The 18,257-nt window shown below is 32.9% G+C and overlaps 3 protein-coding genes across 7 annotated transcripts in view; 2 read left to right on the top strand and 1 right to left on the bottom strand.

Annotated features, from left to right (window-relative positions):
* LOC106760821 (protein CLT2, chloroplastic) lies at positions 1-7,172 on the top strand. The gene is made up of 10 exons (XM_014644250.2): positions 1-376; positions 496-641; positions 1,551-1,588; positions 2,531-2,646; positions 3,468-3,567; positions 3,645-3,680; positions 3,795-3,845; positions 5,718-5,841; positions 6,400-6,525; positions 6,648-7,172. The coding sequence occupies exons 1-10, from the start codon at positions 48-50 to the stop codon at positions 6,803-6,805; spliced, it is 1,224 nt and encodes a 407-aa protein (XP_014499736.1). The 5' UTR covers positions 1-47; the 3' UTR covers positions 6,806-7,172.
* A 1,524-nt stretch (positions 7,173-8,696) lies between these two features.
* LOC106761095 (neuroguidin) lies at positions 8,697-11,782 on the bottom strand. Of its 3 annotated transcripts, none has more exons than XM_014644601.2 (9): positions 11,622-11,782; positions 11,448-11,531; positions 11,220-11,307; positions 10,813-10,992; positions 10,532-10,711; positions 10,243-10,416; positions 9,875-10,026; positions 9,616-9,742; positions 8,697-8,995 (listed from the first exon to the last, which is right to left on the bottom strand). In XM_014644601.2, the coding sequence occupies exons 2-9, from the start codon at positions 11,492-11,494 to the stop codon at positions 8,984-8,986; spliced, it is 960 nt and encodes a 319-aa protein (XP_014500087.1). In that variant the 5' UTR covers positions 11,495-11,531; positions 11,622-11,782; the 3' UTR covers positions 8,697-8,983. The 3 variants fall into 3 exon arrangements, with proteins under 3 accessions (XP_014500087.1, XP_014500088.1, XP_022636417.1); XM_014644602.2 differs by having other exon boundaries at positions 11,448-11,534; positions 11,622-11,781; XM_022780696.1 differs by having other exon boundaries at positions 11,448-11,525; positions 11,622-11,777.
* Positions 11,783-16,116: 4,334 nt separating this feature from the next.
* The window catches only part of LOC106761802 (protein SABRE), a 32,840-nt gene continuing 30,699 nt past the window's right edge, over positions 16,117-18,257 (top strand). Inside the window, exon 1 of one of the 3 annotated variants that reach the window (XR_002667786.1) lies at positions 16,117-16,712. Coding sequence is in view for 2 of the 3 variants with exons in the window: in XM_014645367.2 (XP_014500853.1) it covers positions 16,642-16,712 (71 nt within the window). In the remaining variant the exon portion in view is untranslated. The remainder of the gene's footprint in view (positions 16,713-18,257) is intronic. The other 2 variants (XM_014645367.2, XM_014645366.2) reach the window with 2 other exon arrangements.

An 18,257-nucleotide genomic window follows, 5' to 3' on the forward strand; every position in this document is an offset into this window, starting at 1 on the left:
CCAGAAATTATTCAAGGTGGTTGAAAGTAAGAGCAACGCTGATTGGCATGGCATTCTATTCAACGTCGTCGTTCCGTTGCAGTTTCGCGCTCTCCCATCCGAAGCTGCAGCCTCTCGTTTCAATGTCACTCTCTTCGAAGCTACCGTTGCACTTTTCCGGCAACGCTCGATTCAACCGCAACCATGTCCACCACTACCCAACGGCACTCAGAATTCGTGCTTCAAATTCAAGTTCATCGAGAAGTGGCACCAACCTCGTCTTATTGAGCTCCACTGTCACCGTTACAACAGCGGTAGCCAATCGCGTGCTTTACAAATTGGCCCTTGTTCCCATGAAAGAATACCCTTTTTTTCTCGCCCAGTTCATAACTTTTGGGTAAACCTCTTTGTCGCTGCTTGTAATTGCATTTGTTTGCTGTTTTAACTCTAGGAGAATTTGTTTCTATTTTGGGATTTCTTAGTGCGTTGAACAGTTGTGGTTTTTGTGTAACGTAGGTACGTTGTTATATATTTCTCCATCTTGTATATTCGGTACCGGGCTAGAATAGTAACCGATGAGATGATGGCAATTCCGAAATTGCGTTTTGTGGCCATTGGACTTCTGGAAGCTTTGGGATTGGTAGCTGGAATGTCTGCTGGAGGTACTGACTTTGCTTGTGTTTTAGTCTTTAACCGTGTTTTATTTCCATGCCACTGAGATTTTTATACTTTCAATCAAGCAGAGATGATCTTAGAATAGTTACTATAAAGCTCAACAAATTTTCTATACTTGACTGTAGATGACAATGTAAATATTTTTATACTGTCACTGTGTGAATGAAATTAAACTCCTTCTAGTGGTTTTTTAAGTGATTAAAAACATTTAATGGTGTCTATTGAGTGTTCGGTTTCCTTAGCGCACTCCTATTTATAAGGCCCATTTTTTTTTTATAATGTTGAGGGTGTGCGTGTAGACAACTAATGCACTCCTTCCTTTCCAGAATAACTGCAGTTTTAGCCACATAAAAAAAAGAGTTATAAATTAACTTATGTTCTCACATTTCGATGAAGTATTAATTCTTTTCTTCAAATTAATTGGTTTCTATTTCTTATTAAAAGTGATATATTTATGGATATAGCGAAGCTATTTCAGTAAAATTGTTTCAAAAAGTTATATAGCTATCATTGCTCTTAATAGATGTTCAATACCTTAAAGTGCAGCCAATGTGGAACAAAGGGAGTACCATGGTCGCACATCCCATTGGAGTTGTCCGAATTTTTGACTAAATAAATATATGTTAGGTTTTATAGTGTTAATAGTCAGTAATAGAGGAGTGTGAAATAAAAAAAGTGACTGGGGCGTTTGAAATGTTTCTAGAGGAAAGAACAAAAGCGGAAGTTGCAATTTTTTTGTGATGAGTACTTTGAAAATGAGTTTCCACCTTCTGCCAAGCTACAATGAATTAAAATCAATATTTTTCCGTTTTAACTCTGCTCTTAATTTTCTGCCAAACATACCCTTCGTGTTCGCTTTCAATGTTTCTGAAATGAATGTTGATTACCCTCTGCAGCCTTACTTCCTGGACCAGTCATACCCATATTGAATCAGGTATCTGAAATATTTTGAGCAGCCCTTTTCATTGAAGGATGAGTAGGGGTGATGAACAAAAATACATGTTTGTCTTTCTTTAAAACAGTATACATCTGCCATTTATTTTATGTAGCTGTTAAGTTTACTTTTTTTTTTCTGATTTGCTTTTGGCATACATTTGGTAAGGTCTTATTTCAGAAAAATGTGCTTTTGTTTTACATGACGCAGATGTCATACTACACAGCAGCAGTTGAGATTTGAGAATTTGATTGAAATGATGTAGCACTGATTCAGTGTAGTCAATGGTTTCTGAGAAGCATGATGGTCTTTTTGTAATATATTCAGAATAGGGGACCTTATAGCACTGATCAATGATTTAAACCGGCAAATTTATTGGTAATAACAATAAATCATAGAGTTGACTTTTATTAACTTGTAGCATCATAGAAATAAAGAACTTTGTTTCTTACTACTAACCAAAGGTGTTCTAGAACCCATCACTCTCATTTTCTGTCTTTCAAAAATATATCGATACAACCAGCATCGTCCAGTTTACTTTTTCAAGGACAGTGTAGTCCATTCTTGTTCATGGATTGAGCTGCCCTGTCTCTCACTCTGATGGCATCCGGCGTACAGCATTTCATTGTCATATTTATAGTAACACGTAGCAGTCACTTCTAAAGTGTAGGGGGCTTATTATTTTTAAACTTATTCAGTGTGTTCTGATGGCATGGCTACATTTGTGGTTTGTGCTCTGGGCCTGTCCTTTTATTCCAACTAAGAAGGAAGAGAATGATAATATTACTGTAAAATCTGTAGTATCTTCTCCCATTCATCAAGGATGGCTATTTGTGACTTATGCATTGGCTGAGACTTTAATATTACTTACGTTATTTTAATGTATCATTGTGTGTAATATTGATTTCTCAAAATCCTGTTTATGAATTCTTCTTTTTGCAGACATTTTTGGTTTGGCAACTAATGTTTTCCACCCTTCTCTTGAGAAGAAAGTACACAATCAATCAATTGGTTGGGTGCCTACTTGTAGCCTCCGGTGTCATAGTGGCTATTACAAGGTACTTTGACTTTATAATACAGAGAATTTCAATACTCCCTATCTGTACTCTCCAATATTCAGTTTCTCATGCCGAGGTCACTAATCAGGTCAGATTCCCATGTGAATCAAGTATTCCCAAAAGTGTGCGGTGATGAACTTTGATAAAAGATATTGACTTGAAAATATCAGACCAAACTTCTAATCTCCCTTTCCAATTGAAAAAGAAATGAGGGAACTGTCATTGTATTCCCTTAGATATATGTGTGACATCAATTTGGTCCTCTAAAGGACCAATTGCTGTCTCATTGTTTGTTGAGCTAAAATAGTTTACTTTTTAAAAAATAAAGTAATTACTTGTGATCAGTTTATAGTTGTTGTAAACAGAAAGAATTTTACTGTGTGCATTATCTCCTTTGGTGCAAAATATTGTAGGTTTATTATCCCTTTTTTGGTCTGAAGCGGTACATAATTGTGGGAAAGTTACCAAATTTCTTGGCAAAATATTTCCATTTTAGGAATGGTTCCACTCATTGAATTGATTGACCACCAAAACAATTTCTTTAAATTCGAAATATTTATATAAAAGCTTCATTTGTTCTAACCTTCTGAGTAATATTGTTGCATGTAAAACCTTAAGCATGCTTTCATTAAAACGTTAAGCAGCCCAGGTCAGCAGCTGCTTGTAACGGTCTGTAGAAGCTCAAAAGCTGTGATATTTGTCATGCATTTTTTTTCTTGTGCTTGTTGGGGTAAAATTCCCATGGTAGATTGATAGGAAATTCCTTTTTTCACTTCAAATGGAGTGGCTCCCATCTAATAATTTGTTTCTCATCACTGCAGTGGCTCAAATGCTGGTCAGATGCTCTCTGATGTTCAGTTCTTTTGGCCAGCATTGATGATAATTTCATGTGCTTTTCAAGCTTTGGCTTCTGTAATCAAGGTTAGTCAATAACAGATGTTGACTTTTAGTTAATCCTTCTTGGCGAACATTATAATCAATGTTTTCTTGTATGGCAGGAGTATATTTTCATTGACTCAGCTACTCGATTAAAGGTATGCTTTCCTTTACCTTTTTTTTTTGTGTGTGTGGGGGGGGAGGGGTATACATATTCCATTGACATTTCATTCATGGGCATGATTTGGTGTTCCTTACATGTTCACATGCAGCACAAGTCACTGGACATATTTGTGGTCAATTCGTTTGGATCTGGCTTTCAGGTACATCTTGCAACATAAATTGCTATGAACTAGGTGTACCTTTCAAATTTTACAAATAGCGTTACTTCCAGTATTTTGTTAGTTTTTGCTTTCTTTATCACTGATTTCTTATTAGTTGCTTTGCTTCATCTTGTAATTGAAGAATGACTGTGTGAAACAACTTACATGAGTTCAAAGTATATGCTTGCTTTCTATCTTTTTATATGATTTCAAAATGTATCAAACACTGACTGTTAGAATACTTGGATTATTGTAGTCTTATGAATCTTATTATATTAGAGTATTGTAAGCTATTTGTGTACTAGTTGTCGTACATGTGAACTTGCCCTAAAATGTTAGTATCTGGTTAATATTTTATATTATAAATCGGCAGGAATTTTCAGGGCCCTGTTTGTTAAATATTCTTTTTTCCTTCATCCAAAACAAAACATGTATACTGGTAAAAGAACATGAAGGAAAGGTTAGCTAAAATTTGTCTTATAGGTAAGAGTTATATTGCTAATTCTAGAGATTTGAATTCACTATCCCAAAAACATTGAATATCTTTCTTACAAAAGATATATACAATAATCCCAAAGTTCCATTCGTCAGTTCCCAATACTAACAAGGCACCATGAATTACATTAACGCATAAGTTGCTGCTATTTGCTTCTATCCACAATGAAATAGACATGAATGACTAAGTATTCTTATTCATTTATTTTAAAGTTCTGGACTCTGCTTGACCTGCCTTTTCTTTTCATCTATTTTCTGCGCATTAGTCATATACATTTTGACTGAGGTTTTATGTGGATTGTATTCAATCAGAAGAAAAGTCGTTTGATTCTATCCAAAGTTTGCTTGTTTTAGTTAAAGTGGTTTGGATCGGATCAAGCTTTTGGTGTTATTAGGAGGCCGTAAATAAATCCGCAGAATACCCATTAGGTTTTGTAAAAGTAATTCAAAGCGTTTGTCACATTCATCGTAATATATAAATTCAGATTATAAAACATTAGTCAAATCAATATTAAAATTTCTAAATACGGTAATTTAAGAATTAAATAAATAAACATATATAGATGCACAAGTTAAGTTTTTTGGTTTGGATAAGATGAACTTTTAAAATTGGAACAGAATACTGATCCAATCCAAATGAAAAAGCTCATTTTCTTTTTATTTAATTCATTTTACTGTTTGTATTCAGTTGGATTGGTATGTAAACATCTCTAACCTTAATCAAAATAGAGACTATCTAATCCGAAGGAAAAGTTGACTTTCTTTCATTTAGTTCCTTTTTTACTGTATGTGTTGGATTGGTATATATGCACACTTCTAATTTCGATTAAAAAAAAAGAAACAGACAGGGCCTTTATCCAATCCAATGGAAAAGTTGCTTTTCTATTTGGATTAGTTTGTGCACATCTCTAATTTTTATCAAAATGGAGATGTGATACTCTGTCAGCTTTCGATACTTGGCAGTGTGTTTTTCTTCTTCTGAGGTTTTCATAAGCAGCCCTCCTTCATTTTAGGGTGGAAGAGCTAATTTGAAACTTATTTGGGTATACTTATAATATAAGCATATAGGTGTTTTGGAGAATTTATGAGATGATTGGTTCATAAGCTGTTTTTCAATTTATGACAACAAACTTCTAGAATAGCTCCTGAAAACTGATTATTCCTATTTCTTCTTCAATTGTAAGTACAACTTACACCTAAATGTTTACGTAACAAAAACTTATTTGTTAGGTCCTTAATTAAGTTGTCTACTCAATTATTGGCAAGGCAATTTGCCTAATGGTTATTGGTGCAAGTTTCAGATAGTCTCTTGTTTATGTTTATTAATTGATTAATTATTGAAAGGTACACTTATGGTTTACGTGATATTTGTTGTAGGCTCTTTTCGTATTTCTGTCTCTGCCTTTACTTTCAAAATTGAAAGGCATACCGTTTGCTGAACTTCCTTCATATTTTAAAAGTGGTGCCGGTTGTTTTCTAAACCTTGGAGCTGGTAAACCAGGTAAGACCTAATAAATTGGTAGCAACGTAATTATATCCTCACGTGGTTTTCTAGTACTTGTCAGCTTTTCTTATTACACCTTCTGCTGTTAAAACACTATTAAGATTAGTTACTATGTGTATATATATTTTCCTGGGTTTATGACCTTGAACTTTCAAACCACAAGGGCAAGTTTTAATTAATAGTAAGGAATTTGAAGTGGGTCTATATGTCATTGGGTTTTCTTATCCCAATGGGTAGATCTTGTGGCTATTACAAGGTTCATGTCATATTCGATACCTTACCTTTTATTTACTAGGATTATAGATGCTTTTAGTCCTTCAGGTAAAAGGCCGAATAGTATATAAGCAATGATTTAACCCCGTCTATAACTAGATTACTTGGAGTTTAGTTATTTCTAACCATTTTAATAAAAACAATTAAAACTCATAATTGTAAGAAATCAATAAATTTATATTTAGTTTGTCTTGTACCCTTTAGATGATTTTGAACCTTGGTTTAATTTTTTTGTGTCTAAGTTTTAATATAATGTGTATTCCTCTTGAATTTCCGGCTTAGGTTGTGATGGCGCTCCCCTACTTCCACTGCTTTACATAATTACCAATTTGGCATTCAACATATCCCTCCTTAATGTAGTAAAAACTTCTTCTGCAGTTGTAGCTTCTCTTCTGGTAATGTTGTCAGGTACTCGTTATCATTGCATCTCACTCTTTTATGTTGCATTCTAAACTATGAATCGTAAGGTCTTTTGTACCTCATATTTTCTTAATAGTTTCTTAGCTTACGTGTGCTTATGATTTTTGCAGTGCCCATATCTGTTTATATTCTTTCTCTTCCATTACCATATCTTCCCGAGGGAACAAGCTTGAGCCCATTTTTTTTGCTTGGCTGTGGAATTCTTCTGTCTGGGCTCTTACTGTACAATACATCTCGACCTGTGAGGAGCAGCTCTGAAGTGGACTGAAACCGTCGCAGTTGAGGATGAACTATCGGCTGGGCACCCTGCCCAAAAGAATATCAGCAGCCACCAGGTACTACTGGTCACGGTGAAATATATTTTCTCCGACGTGCTCGAATTATACATACTCACTATCCTTGCGATTATTCTTTTCAGCCGAAAATTTGTTCGGTTTCCACTTTTGAGTGTCACTTAGTTGCTTTATGATGGCTGACTTCCTCGTTCTTCCACTGGATTATTGTAACTTAAGATTATGCATATATCTCTGATCACTTGTTCTGGTATATTTTCATGTACATTAATACATAACAGAAAAATGCAGTTGGAAGAAATGCAAGGTGCGAGCATTTTTAAGTGATCTTTTTCAAATTCGCTTTTTAACACAATATTTAGAGTTGAGGCGTGTTTATATAAATTTATCTACAAGCTCCTTGGAGACATATAAAAAGGAAAATTGGAATTAGATTTTTTACAAATTAAATTAGCTTATGTGGTAAGCTAAGTTATAAGTTTTATAACTTTTTCCATATAGTGTATCTAATTCTTTTACTTGTAACTTGTGTATAAGTTAATTTTAGTTGAAGAGAAATTAAATTTATTTATTTTTTCCTATTTTTCCATTAAGAAATGTGTAGAAAAACTTGTCCGAACAGGTATTTCATTGAATTCCAAGCAAAAAGTTTTGTTAGCTGCCATGTTATACAATGAAATACTTTAGGTCCAGATAGAATATGATAGGATAATAATCACCTTATCCAATTGATTGTCTTGTTATTTATCTTGCATGGTAGTTTGTCATTTCATGTATAATCTTAATATATCAGTACTACCATGTTTCCTCTGTCAATATATCATGGCCACAAGCATATCACTAATATGATCATAATAACCATCACATCTATCAACATTACTCACTCTCACCCCTTTTTTCTCATTATCATCACAATTATTCTTATCCTCATCATTATCATTAATATTATCATCACTATTCTCATTATTATTAATATCATCTCATTAATATATTAATTTCTCATAAATTGGAGAATTTTCAACTGAGTCCGATTTATTATGTGATCAAATTTTCTATATTTTTTAAATTGAATGTCATTTAAGTTTTGGTTAATCAGGTAATGCAGTTGTTATATTGTGTCATTATTTTTGTTTAGTTATATCTACTTGTTAAGAAATGTAAGTTATTCTAATTAATTAAAAATAATATTACAGTTACTTTTATATTTTCATTAAAACATGTTAAATGATGAAGTTGTAATTTTCTCTAATATTTTCATAACCTACAAAAATGGTCGTTACTATTATTATTGATGTAAGTAACAACAACGGGTGTTCATTATCTAAGTTAAAGTTTTAATAAGTCATTTACTATTTTACATTAATCACAATATCATATTATATTAACTTTAAAATTCCACATTTATTAACAAATGACAAACAAAATAATAATCAATTTACACAATTGAAAAAAAAATAAACATAAAATTCAACTGAAAAATATAACATCTTAAATACTCAACAATTTATTTTAATAAAAACAATTAAAAATACTTAAATTTAAAAAAAAAAAAACTTAAAACTTAATTAAACTATATATCTATCATTATAACCATTATTATTATTGCCACCAATCTTCCAACATATTTTTGTCTTTTAATTATGATATACATCAAACATTAAATATGTTTATCAAAATCTTATTATATGGTGTTATCTTCTCATGAGTATCAAACTAAAACTCTTATATTTGATTATCATTTAGCACAATACGAGAAACTATTGGGTCATGTACAAAAGAACCAACCAATGGCCTAGACCCGTGAAATAACAAATAAAAATATATATTCAGTTTAATATCTATGCATTTTTCCACTCGGACATAAAGTTGAACCAAAAAAGACGTGCATAACATAATTGGGTGTGAAATGGTAATAATAAACCAAAAAACACTATTTCATCTCTTCCAAAATCTCTAAGCCACGTTCCCCATTGGGCACCAGCCAATTAGGATGGCAATAAAGTACAAAAATAAATCTACAAACATGAAGGAATTTCCCAATACCCAACACTAACTTTTACATTTCCTTTGCATTCAACCTAATATTACTTTCTCCAACAGTATGCGGTGGTCAGTCTCCCAGAACCCTTTAGGTCAACCCTAAATCTCCTCCTTCAGTGTTTCCTCTGCAAAGAAGCCAAAATTGTTAGTTCCCTGTAACAGTACAATGCAATCACGTCGTTTGACAATGCAATCACGTCGTTTGACAATGCATACACTAAAAAATCCTTTTTCAAATTAAAAGCCAAGCTTAAGGGAAGGGAAAGTGTGTATCTGCTGAAGGATAAAACTCAATTTTTCAAATACTTACAAAATTTGTGTTGGTGGTGAGCAAATTCTCTCAAGAGGCATTTTTAACTTTATTTCGTATTGTGCGGGTATCATAGTATCACCTTTTATTACTGTGTTCAGCACACAGCTCAGAACTATCAGTAAACAACTGTACATATAGTATAACTCTCCATGACCAGAAATTGGTTCGAAAATTACAAAACTAGTCGACAAATAACCAACTCTACACGCTTACTCCAGAGGAATATGACATTAGTTTATTTAAATAATTTTTTATTACACACGGTGAACATTAGAGCAATCATCAAATAATTTGGTTAGTCATATGCAATGCAGATGCAACAGTACATGAACCACATCCACATAATTCGACTTAAACAAAATTTCGTATACGAAGTTCAAAAAACTAGTCTACGATTTTCGCATAATAATTTCAAAGAATAAAGTGTCATACCTTTCGCTTATGTACTCGGCTCTTTCTGCTGCTACCTTTACCAGATCCCATTACTTGCTCTTCAGTTCTATCTTCAAAGGGTAATGTTTTGATTTCATCATAGAAACTTTCTGTTAGACCTTGCAACCTGAAATAGAAAAGGCACAAAAGCTAAGAGAGAAGACAAGGTATTTAAACAAAAATATTATCACACATTTAATTCTTTTTACTTGTTAAGAATGGAGAAACAAAAGGAAAACATTCCAAACACTTCCCATACCCATTTCTCGATTTTTTCAAGTATTTTTCTCGCTTCCTCTCCTGTTTCGTAAGAGGAACACGAGTGAACATCTCCTCCTCTTGCTGAGCACGTTTCTCCATCTTGGAGACAAATCTATCAACTTCTTTGCTAGCTCCCTCAAAATCCCTCACCTGAGTAGAGTAGTGAGCAGCCAAAACAAACCATTACGTAAAGTCATTAAATGCAAGTTCAGATAATAGTTCAAAAAATATTATTAGGGGTTAAGAGTACTTTGGAGAAGGATGCTCTCTTTGTACATTTGAGACTGAAAATACTTTTGAAAGGAGTTTAACTGAAACCCAAGCATACTATAAGCCATAATGATTCAGCACTAAAAATAACTTTACCTCTTCAGGTCTTTCCTCCATATCATTCATCAATGTCCTGATATAATCACTCTGCTTAGCTTGTTTCAGAATTTCTTTTTCTCTTCGCAAGGCATTTCTTTCATGCTTAGAAGGTTTTTCTAGATCCATAGAAGTAGGGGCAAACTTTACAGGTTGATATGTATCATGTCCATCCTACATCATATAATAAAAGTTAGATAGACCAGGAAAATACCCTTTGCAAGCTATTACCACCCTGCAGTACACCAAATTATACACCATTCATGATATCACATATACACTGACTGACCTGCAAGGTTAAGTCTACTTTGCTAACTAGCATGTCAGGATTGGGACGATACTTTGATGCATCCTCACTCTTATTGGACGCATCTGGCTCCTTACTTTGAATATCACTTTTGGCTGCATTTTCACCAGCCTGCACTAGTTTCTGGATTTGGTATTGTTGTTTTTTGTCAATTGGCCGAATCTGCAATGGAAACCAGGAAGTCAAATGTTTAACACATAATACAATGTGAGTATACACATGGAAGCCCTTGAAGATCAACACACAGAAAGATAAAACTATACCTTTTCCAAAAACAATCTTATCTCTACAACACTTCGAACAACAGGGTGATCTTCTATTGATAACCCTTTAGCCTTCCGCAATAAATAATAAACAAGGGATTGACAATAATTCAAAAGCAGCAAATTCTTAGCCTCAAGGTAGCTAAATCCATCTGCTGTAGGATACTGACCTTCTTTCACCTGGTATAAGAAACATCGAGAGACACAATAATAACAATAATCATATCATTCATTGTTATCAGGGTACTATAACAGAAAGCTTAATAGAATCCCCAAAAAGGCCCAAATTGCGAAACTTCATGTCCAAACAACAGAAAAACTTTTTTTAAATCTTAATATTATGAATTTGAAATGACGTTAACGGAGTCCTTAAAAAAATTACTTGAATTGAAAAAAGGGCCACTCACTTTGGCAGTTAAAGATTGAACTTTAAGCCTCACAGTATCGATTCCTTCCTTCATCTCTTTCAACAACGCCGCAAGTTTAGGCGCTTCTCTGCGACAAATGACAAGATTTTGAAAAGATAAAGGCTCCAATTTATTACTTGCGTATCAGAAAATTTGAAGCAAACACAAATTGATGCATGTTCAAGGAAGAGGAATAATTAAAAAAAAAAAAAAAAAAAAAACACCTACTCTTGCTTGCTAACGTCCTCATCTAAATGCTTCGCACTGTTTTCCATGAGTTGGGACGATTTTCAATAATCTCCAATCCTGAACCTTCTTTTTGTAGGAATGTGAGTGATTAAATTTTGATAGAAACAGAAGTTAAATGATTAATGATGAAAGGTTAAGGGAAAAAATATATACAGAGAGGGAGCGAGAAAGATGCAACGAACAGAGACAGAGAGAAGGTGGCGGCTTTTTGGCGGTGAATGGCGTTGAGAGTGAGATACTGCGGCGGAGGAAGCGATTTGCGAAACTGAGAACGGGGCAAGATGAGTGCCCAAAGAAACCTTTTTTTAAAAAAGAACAACATTTTACTATTTGCACCCTTGCTGTATTTACTAATACTTTCGCTTTACTTTATTTTTCAAAATAAATTATAAAATATATAGCTAACCAAAATATATTTGGTTTAATAAATCAGTTCAAATTGACCATGAAATAGAATAAATCAAGTTAAAAAAAAAATAGTAACTTAAATTGAAGTGAATCAATTCCTATCAAATCTCTTTAAAAATGATAATTATAATTTTTTTAAATTGCAAAATTAATATTATTCTATCAACAGCATATACATATCAATGCTTTATATTTCAACTTGCTGTGTGTACAGAGTGAAATTAAATTTATTTTTCTGACTTAAATTTTTTTAAAAAATCTTTTAGAATTTTTAAATTTTATTATTATTTTATTGATTCGATTTAGAATTGAATAGAAAAAAATGTGACAATTGCTTTTATAATAAAGAATTATATTAAAATAATAAAAATAAATGTAAATAAAATATTATGATAAAATTATAATTTATAAAGTTGTAACTTAAACTTACAAAAGAAAATAATATAGAAATATCATATTGTTATGATCTAACTAAATATTTTTAAACTTTTATGATTGATCTTCGACATAACATGCTTCAAATGAGTTCTTCGAATATTTTAAAAAAAGGATATTGATATTTAAAGATGATAATGAATTGAATTTATTTGGATAAAGATAACATATCTATTCATTCTTTGTTTAAGTTGATCATTATCTCTCTCTAGATTATTATGAAGCATATGAACATGTTGTCACTTACACCATAAATACACTTTTTCAGGTTTAGCCTCGTGTTATGATGGTGTACCTTGTCAAAGATGATTTACAAGTGTGTTGGATGGTTGGTTGCAATAATGATTTGGTGACCATGTGATCCACGTAAACCTTCATTATTTTTCTCATGAGTTTGGCAAACACTTTGTCCATTTGGCAAACACTTTGTCCATTGAGCACTGGTATGTCACCCTAGTGTTCTTCAAACCAAAAAGGCATGACCTTATAATAGAAGGTGACTCATTCTGTCTTGAAGGCTATTTATTTCTTTGTCGGGTGGGTATATCTAGATTTGATGCAGATAGGAAATTCAGTAACTCATAATCTGCAATGTTATCTACAAGTCAGTCAATATTGGGTAGTGAATATGTGTCATTCAGGCATGATTTGTTGAGATCAGTGCAATTTACAAACATACGCCATTTGTCATTAGCTTTTTTTACTATAACAATGTTAGCGAGCCATGTGGTGTAAGTAATCTCTTTGATGAATTCACTTCGAGGAGTGTTGTTACCTCCGTGTTGACTGTAGTTCGACGTTCTTCATTGAACTTTGGCATGTTGGTCGGGCACCAAGCGAATAAATTCGTATTTTGTTTTAGAACTTCTATCATTCGATTGCAAATAGGTACGTCCATGTTGTGGCTGACCTTGGTGACTTGGGACGATAGGGTTCCTAAGACGCAATTTTTCATTGGTTCGTTGAGCAAAGGTCGATTGTCATCGAGGAACTCAACTTTAGGTTTGAGGTCAAGGTCACTGTCGTTCGGGCCAAGTTTAGTGATTTGAAAACATTGGTTGACATGATTACTCTACATTCCTGGGTTTGGTTGGATTAACATCTACACTTGATTTTGAAGAGCTGTCATCAAGTTATATTCCATCTCACGAGACAATTGGGTTTGACTTCGGGTGGTGACCATGGAAGAGTGAGATCAGGAAAACGTTTTATCGTCCCATAGTGAGTGTCAAGTGTTCTTACTAGGATCCGAGCATGGTCCTTACGACAGGTGGTATTATCCGAGTGGACTAAGAGATATCATTATACTTCTTGAGGGCTAAAACATAGGAGATCACTTGTAAAAGACTATTTGACGCTTAAGTTAGTAAGAAAGTTTAAATATTTATGAGTAAGTGATGGTGAGTACGAGTGTAAGAGTGAGTATGTTTTAGGGAATACCAAATGTATCTATAGGGTATTCAGGGCTTAAGATTAATATTATAAAATATCAATAACAATATGGTGATATAATTAAACTGACAATATTAGACGTGATTACCATTGAGATGTGAATATCTGTTTAGTAAATGTATTTTAGACTATTTCAAGAAGGCGATGTTTATTAAGTCTTGTTAGACTGTACTCTTTAACACATCCAAAAGTTTGTTAAACACTTTCATTACCTATGCAATGTTTGGTTTTATACAAATCATGACATAGATAGGAATCTCACCACTAATGCATGTGATATTCGAAACATTTACATCTAACTGTTCAAAATAACTGTACGTGCTATTAATTTGATAATTCAGAAGATTTTCTCATTTAACCATTTCACTACTTTTTAGCATACTCCTTTCATAACCAATCTAGCAAAATATTGTTTTAGCTGTTATCTTATATAAACATATACAACAAATGACTTTTCAACCTTTTAAAAGTTCACCAAGTTTTCACATCCAATTTTTATGAAGAATCTCTATTAATTTTTGTCTCCATTCATTATTACATCTCTACCATTTACAAAGAACATTTAAATCCCTTGCAATATCTTAAAAGTTAAAAGGTTTTCCTTTTTTTTCACTACAATACACATGTCTCTTGGCATAACATATTGTAAGTGCAGTTGACATATATCTTTTGTTGATTATTAGATTATTACTAATTTCATTTGTCTTTTGTTCTTTCTCTCGAGTGACAAAATCTTGAAAAGATATTTTGGAAGTGTCAAAACAAACATAGTAGACTTTTCAAAGTACCAAATATATAAAATATATAAAATATATCAAAATTAAAAAATGTATTTTAATTTATACATTTTTTACGTGTTTGAAAATAAAATAAAAACTTCAATTAAGTTTCTTCAGTGTTTGTACTCCTGTTCTTTGGACACACCCTTTCAAAGACCCAGTAGAATTTTCTCTTCAACATGTTTGTAATTGATTCTAAACATATAATATAATATTTAAGTGCAATAAATATTTTTTTGGTTTTTATTTTAAATGTGATATTTAAATCTTAGAAGTAGATATAAAAAGTCTTAAAAAAAGTAGATATAAAAAACGGTTTGTTTTGAGAAAAAGTAGATATAAAAAAGTCCAAAAAAAATAAGTTTTATTTTATTTTTACTTTTTTCAATCAAATTTGTAATATTTTTTTTAACATGTTTAATTATGAACACTCCTAATTTTTACATATAAATAAAGAAAGATCTTGTCGGAAGTTAAAAAGTTTTTCCATTAACAAGAAAATGTCAATGTGAAAACGCGTAGTCAAAAGGTTAGTCGTTTACCCTGTAAACAACGGATCAAATTCTCTAAATATATAGATTAATGCCAAGTCAACCTAAAAGATATTAGCATTATTTATTTTAAATTGTAAAAATAAAACAAATACAAAATTTAACTTAATGTTATAAAATATTACTCATTAAATATTTCGATCATTTTAATATACTCATTAAATAAATGTATTTAAGAAAACGAAATACTAAATCAGGTCCAAATAATTTAAAGCATAACCCAACAACTTATAGAATTTATTTTCAGATTCCAAACATCTCTGGATTAAATTAAGAGTAAATTGAATAAGAATGTATCTTGGGCAGTTAAAAAAAGAAATTTATTTTAATAATATTTTTTTATAGTCAGTCATAACAAATATATATATATATATATATATATATATATATTGTTTTGATAAGTTTTCTTAAAAGTAGTTTTGACACAACTACTTTTATTTGACGCAACAAAGAATTAGATTTTACATATAATAAGGCTAAAAAGAAAAAAAAAATATTAAGACACATCGCATCGTGCTCAGTAAGTGCCCAATGAAATGAAAATCCAAACTATTATTTTTATTTGGTGCATTATTGTGTATTGTAAGATGCATCGCATCATTCTCAGTAAGTGGCCCAATGAAAGGAAAATCAGAAGTATAAAAAATAGATTTTGATAAAAGTATAATTCAGGTGATCAAAGATAGAAGTTGAAATGCAAGTTTATTATTGAATAAAAAATGCAGTCCGAATTGGTACTTGTTTGTTGTGGTAAAGCACGAAGCACTTAAAAAACTGTGTTAGCGTCGCCCTGATCCAATAATTGATTTGATTTGTAGTTAAATTATCACGTTCGACTAAAAGATAATATCAATTTAATATATATAAATAAATATAAATTTAATTTTATAAGTGGATTTTGTAAAATTGAATTAAATTTAAAATTTATTTTTTACACGTAATTATTAATAGAAGGAAAAAATTAATAGAAAAGTAAAATACTGACATGATAGTACTAAGTAGTAGGAAGTCCGAGAAGAGACATAAAGATACCTTACAGTAGAGATGATGAGGAAAGTGCGCGGGCAAAGAAAGAACCGTAGCGTAGCGTAGCCTCGCAGCGAGTAACCGCCATTACCACGCAACGGAGCGTTGAAAAAAAGTCACCCTTAGTTTTACCACGTCATGGTTTCGCTGTTATAAATCGTTGAAGCCTCTCCTGCACCGCGTCGCACCTGATTACTCCCCCCACTTTCGACCCAACCCAACCCAACTCGCCTTGGATCACCTCACCGAGCATCTCACGGATCGGATCTGAGGAATCAACTATAAAGCATCATCACTCAGCAACGCTTCCGATCACGACGCTCTCAACCACCAAACCCTTCGTCACTCCCTTTTCTTTCTCTAGGGTTCTTCACTTGTCGCTTCCTTTTCTCTCTGCTTCTTTTCGTCTTTCTTTCATGGAATCTCGCGACAGAACCGCTTACGTGTTTCTGCTCGCGGAATTCCGAGAGTTCGATTGAAATTCACCCGTTTTCCTCGAACCACTCGTTTCTCCCTTCTTAAATGGCGGCTTCTCCGGTCAATTTCCTCTTCGGATTCTTGCTACTCTCGATTACATTGTGGCTCGTCTTCATGTAAGTTCTTCAGTTGTTTTTTTACTTTTTTCTCTCTCTGAAATTTAGTGCACTCGGCAATTTGAGTTTCTTAAGTTCGTTTACTGATATGTTATTAGTTGGAATAGAGAAATGCGTGTTTTAAACTACCTGTCTGACACTTGAAATTGTTGCTGATGATTTAGAAGGTCTGTTTGCCTGTTGAAATGTTGTTGAACTATTGTTAGGAGTGTTTACTGAAGACAGTTGGTGTAATAAGAGGCAACGCAACTGGTTAGGTGTGTAGTCAAAGGGGGAAAGTTCTCTAGTACTAGTGCCGCATCACTTTTTTTCGATGGTTATGAAGGAGTTAAGTGACCTTTTAACCAATAGTTTGGAGAGATGCAGGGGACCTAGTTTTCTCTATGTCTAAGGGGGAGGAAGTTACTACTGCCTTTAGGTTCAATGAAGAGCAAGCTGTTGGACTAAAATACGATTACTTTTAGAAATTAGGATGTTTGGGAAGTAATGGAAAATCTACTCCTTAAATGAGTTTATCTTAAGAGTATCACGAAATGACTCTTCTTATCCTTTAATTGATCTGGATCTCTCACCTGATTGTATATTTACACCACTGTTTGGAACCTATGTAGTAAATTTGTTGTTCTAAATGTAGCCTTGATCTGAATCGACTTTAAAAAACTTCTGATGCTGGTTTTCTGGACAGACTTCGCATCCCATTTGAATGGTTAACACCACAAATGGAGATGTTAGCATTAAAAAATAGTTGCCTACTACTCTTGGAGTTATAGAAAACATATAGCACAGACATTAGGAGAAAGTGCTTTTAATGTGCTGTGAAATCACTCTTAATAGCTTAGCAAGTTTCTGACAACTTAATGAAAAAGGGGAATTGCAGTACTGAAGGTTTCTACTTTTGTGGAGTTTGGAGAGAATTATGTCTTTAACATAACTTTGTAAGCGGATAGGTTGTTTCTGTAGCTAGATGGACCGCACAAAGCCTTTGACTTTGTTGAAGACCAAAGTTTTAGTAATATTATTTACCATGAGATCTCTCCTGATCAATTCCTCCAATGTCCTTCTTGATCACCCTCTCCTCCTCTTAAGCAGATTAAAAATCATTTAATTTACTCTTCTCATTGGTGTACTTTCAGGGGGCCTTCTTTGTACATGTCTGAACCACCTTAATCGGTTTTCTATCATCTTTTCCTCAATCAGCATACTAATTTCTTCTTGTATTCAATCATTTTTTATCATGTCTATTTTTGTATGACCACACATCCATTTTGACATCTTTATTTTGCCACTTTCACCTTTTTTTCTTGTTGTTCCTTCAAGACCCAGCATTCACTACCATTGAGTACAACCAGACAAATGACCCAGCGGTAAAACTTGCTGTTAAGTTTGATAGGTATTTTTCACAAATAACTTCCCATGGCTTTCTTCATTTTAGCCACCCCTTACAATCCCATTTTTGACATTGTCATTAATTTCCCTCATCAATTTGTAGCGTTGTTCCCATATCTTTTAATTTAGAAACCTGTGGTATAACATCTCCCCCCCCCC

The sequence above is a fragment of the Vigna radiata genome, chromosome 5 (genome assembly GCF_000741045.1).
Source record: "Vigna radiata var. radiata cultivar VC1973A chromosome 5, Vradiata_ver6, whole genome shotgun sequence".
NCBI classification, from domain to species: Eukaryota; Viridiplantae; Streptophyta; class Magnoliopsida; order Fabales; family Fabaceae; genus Vigna; species Vigna radiata.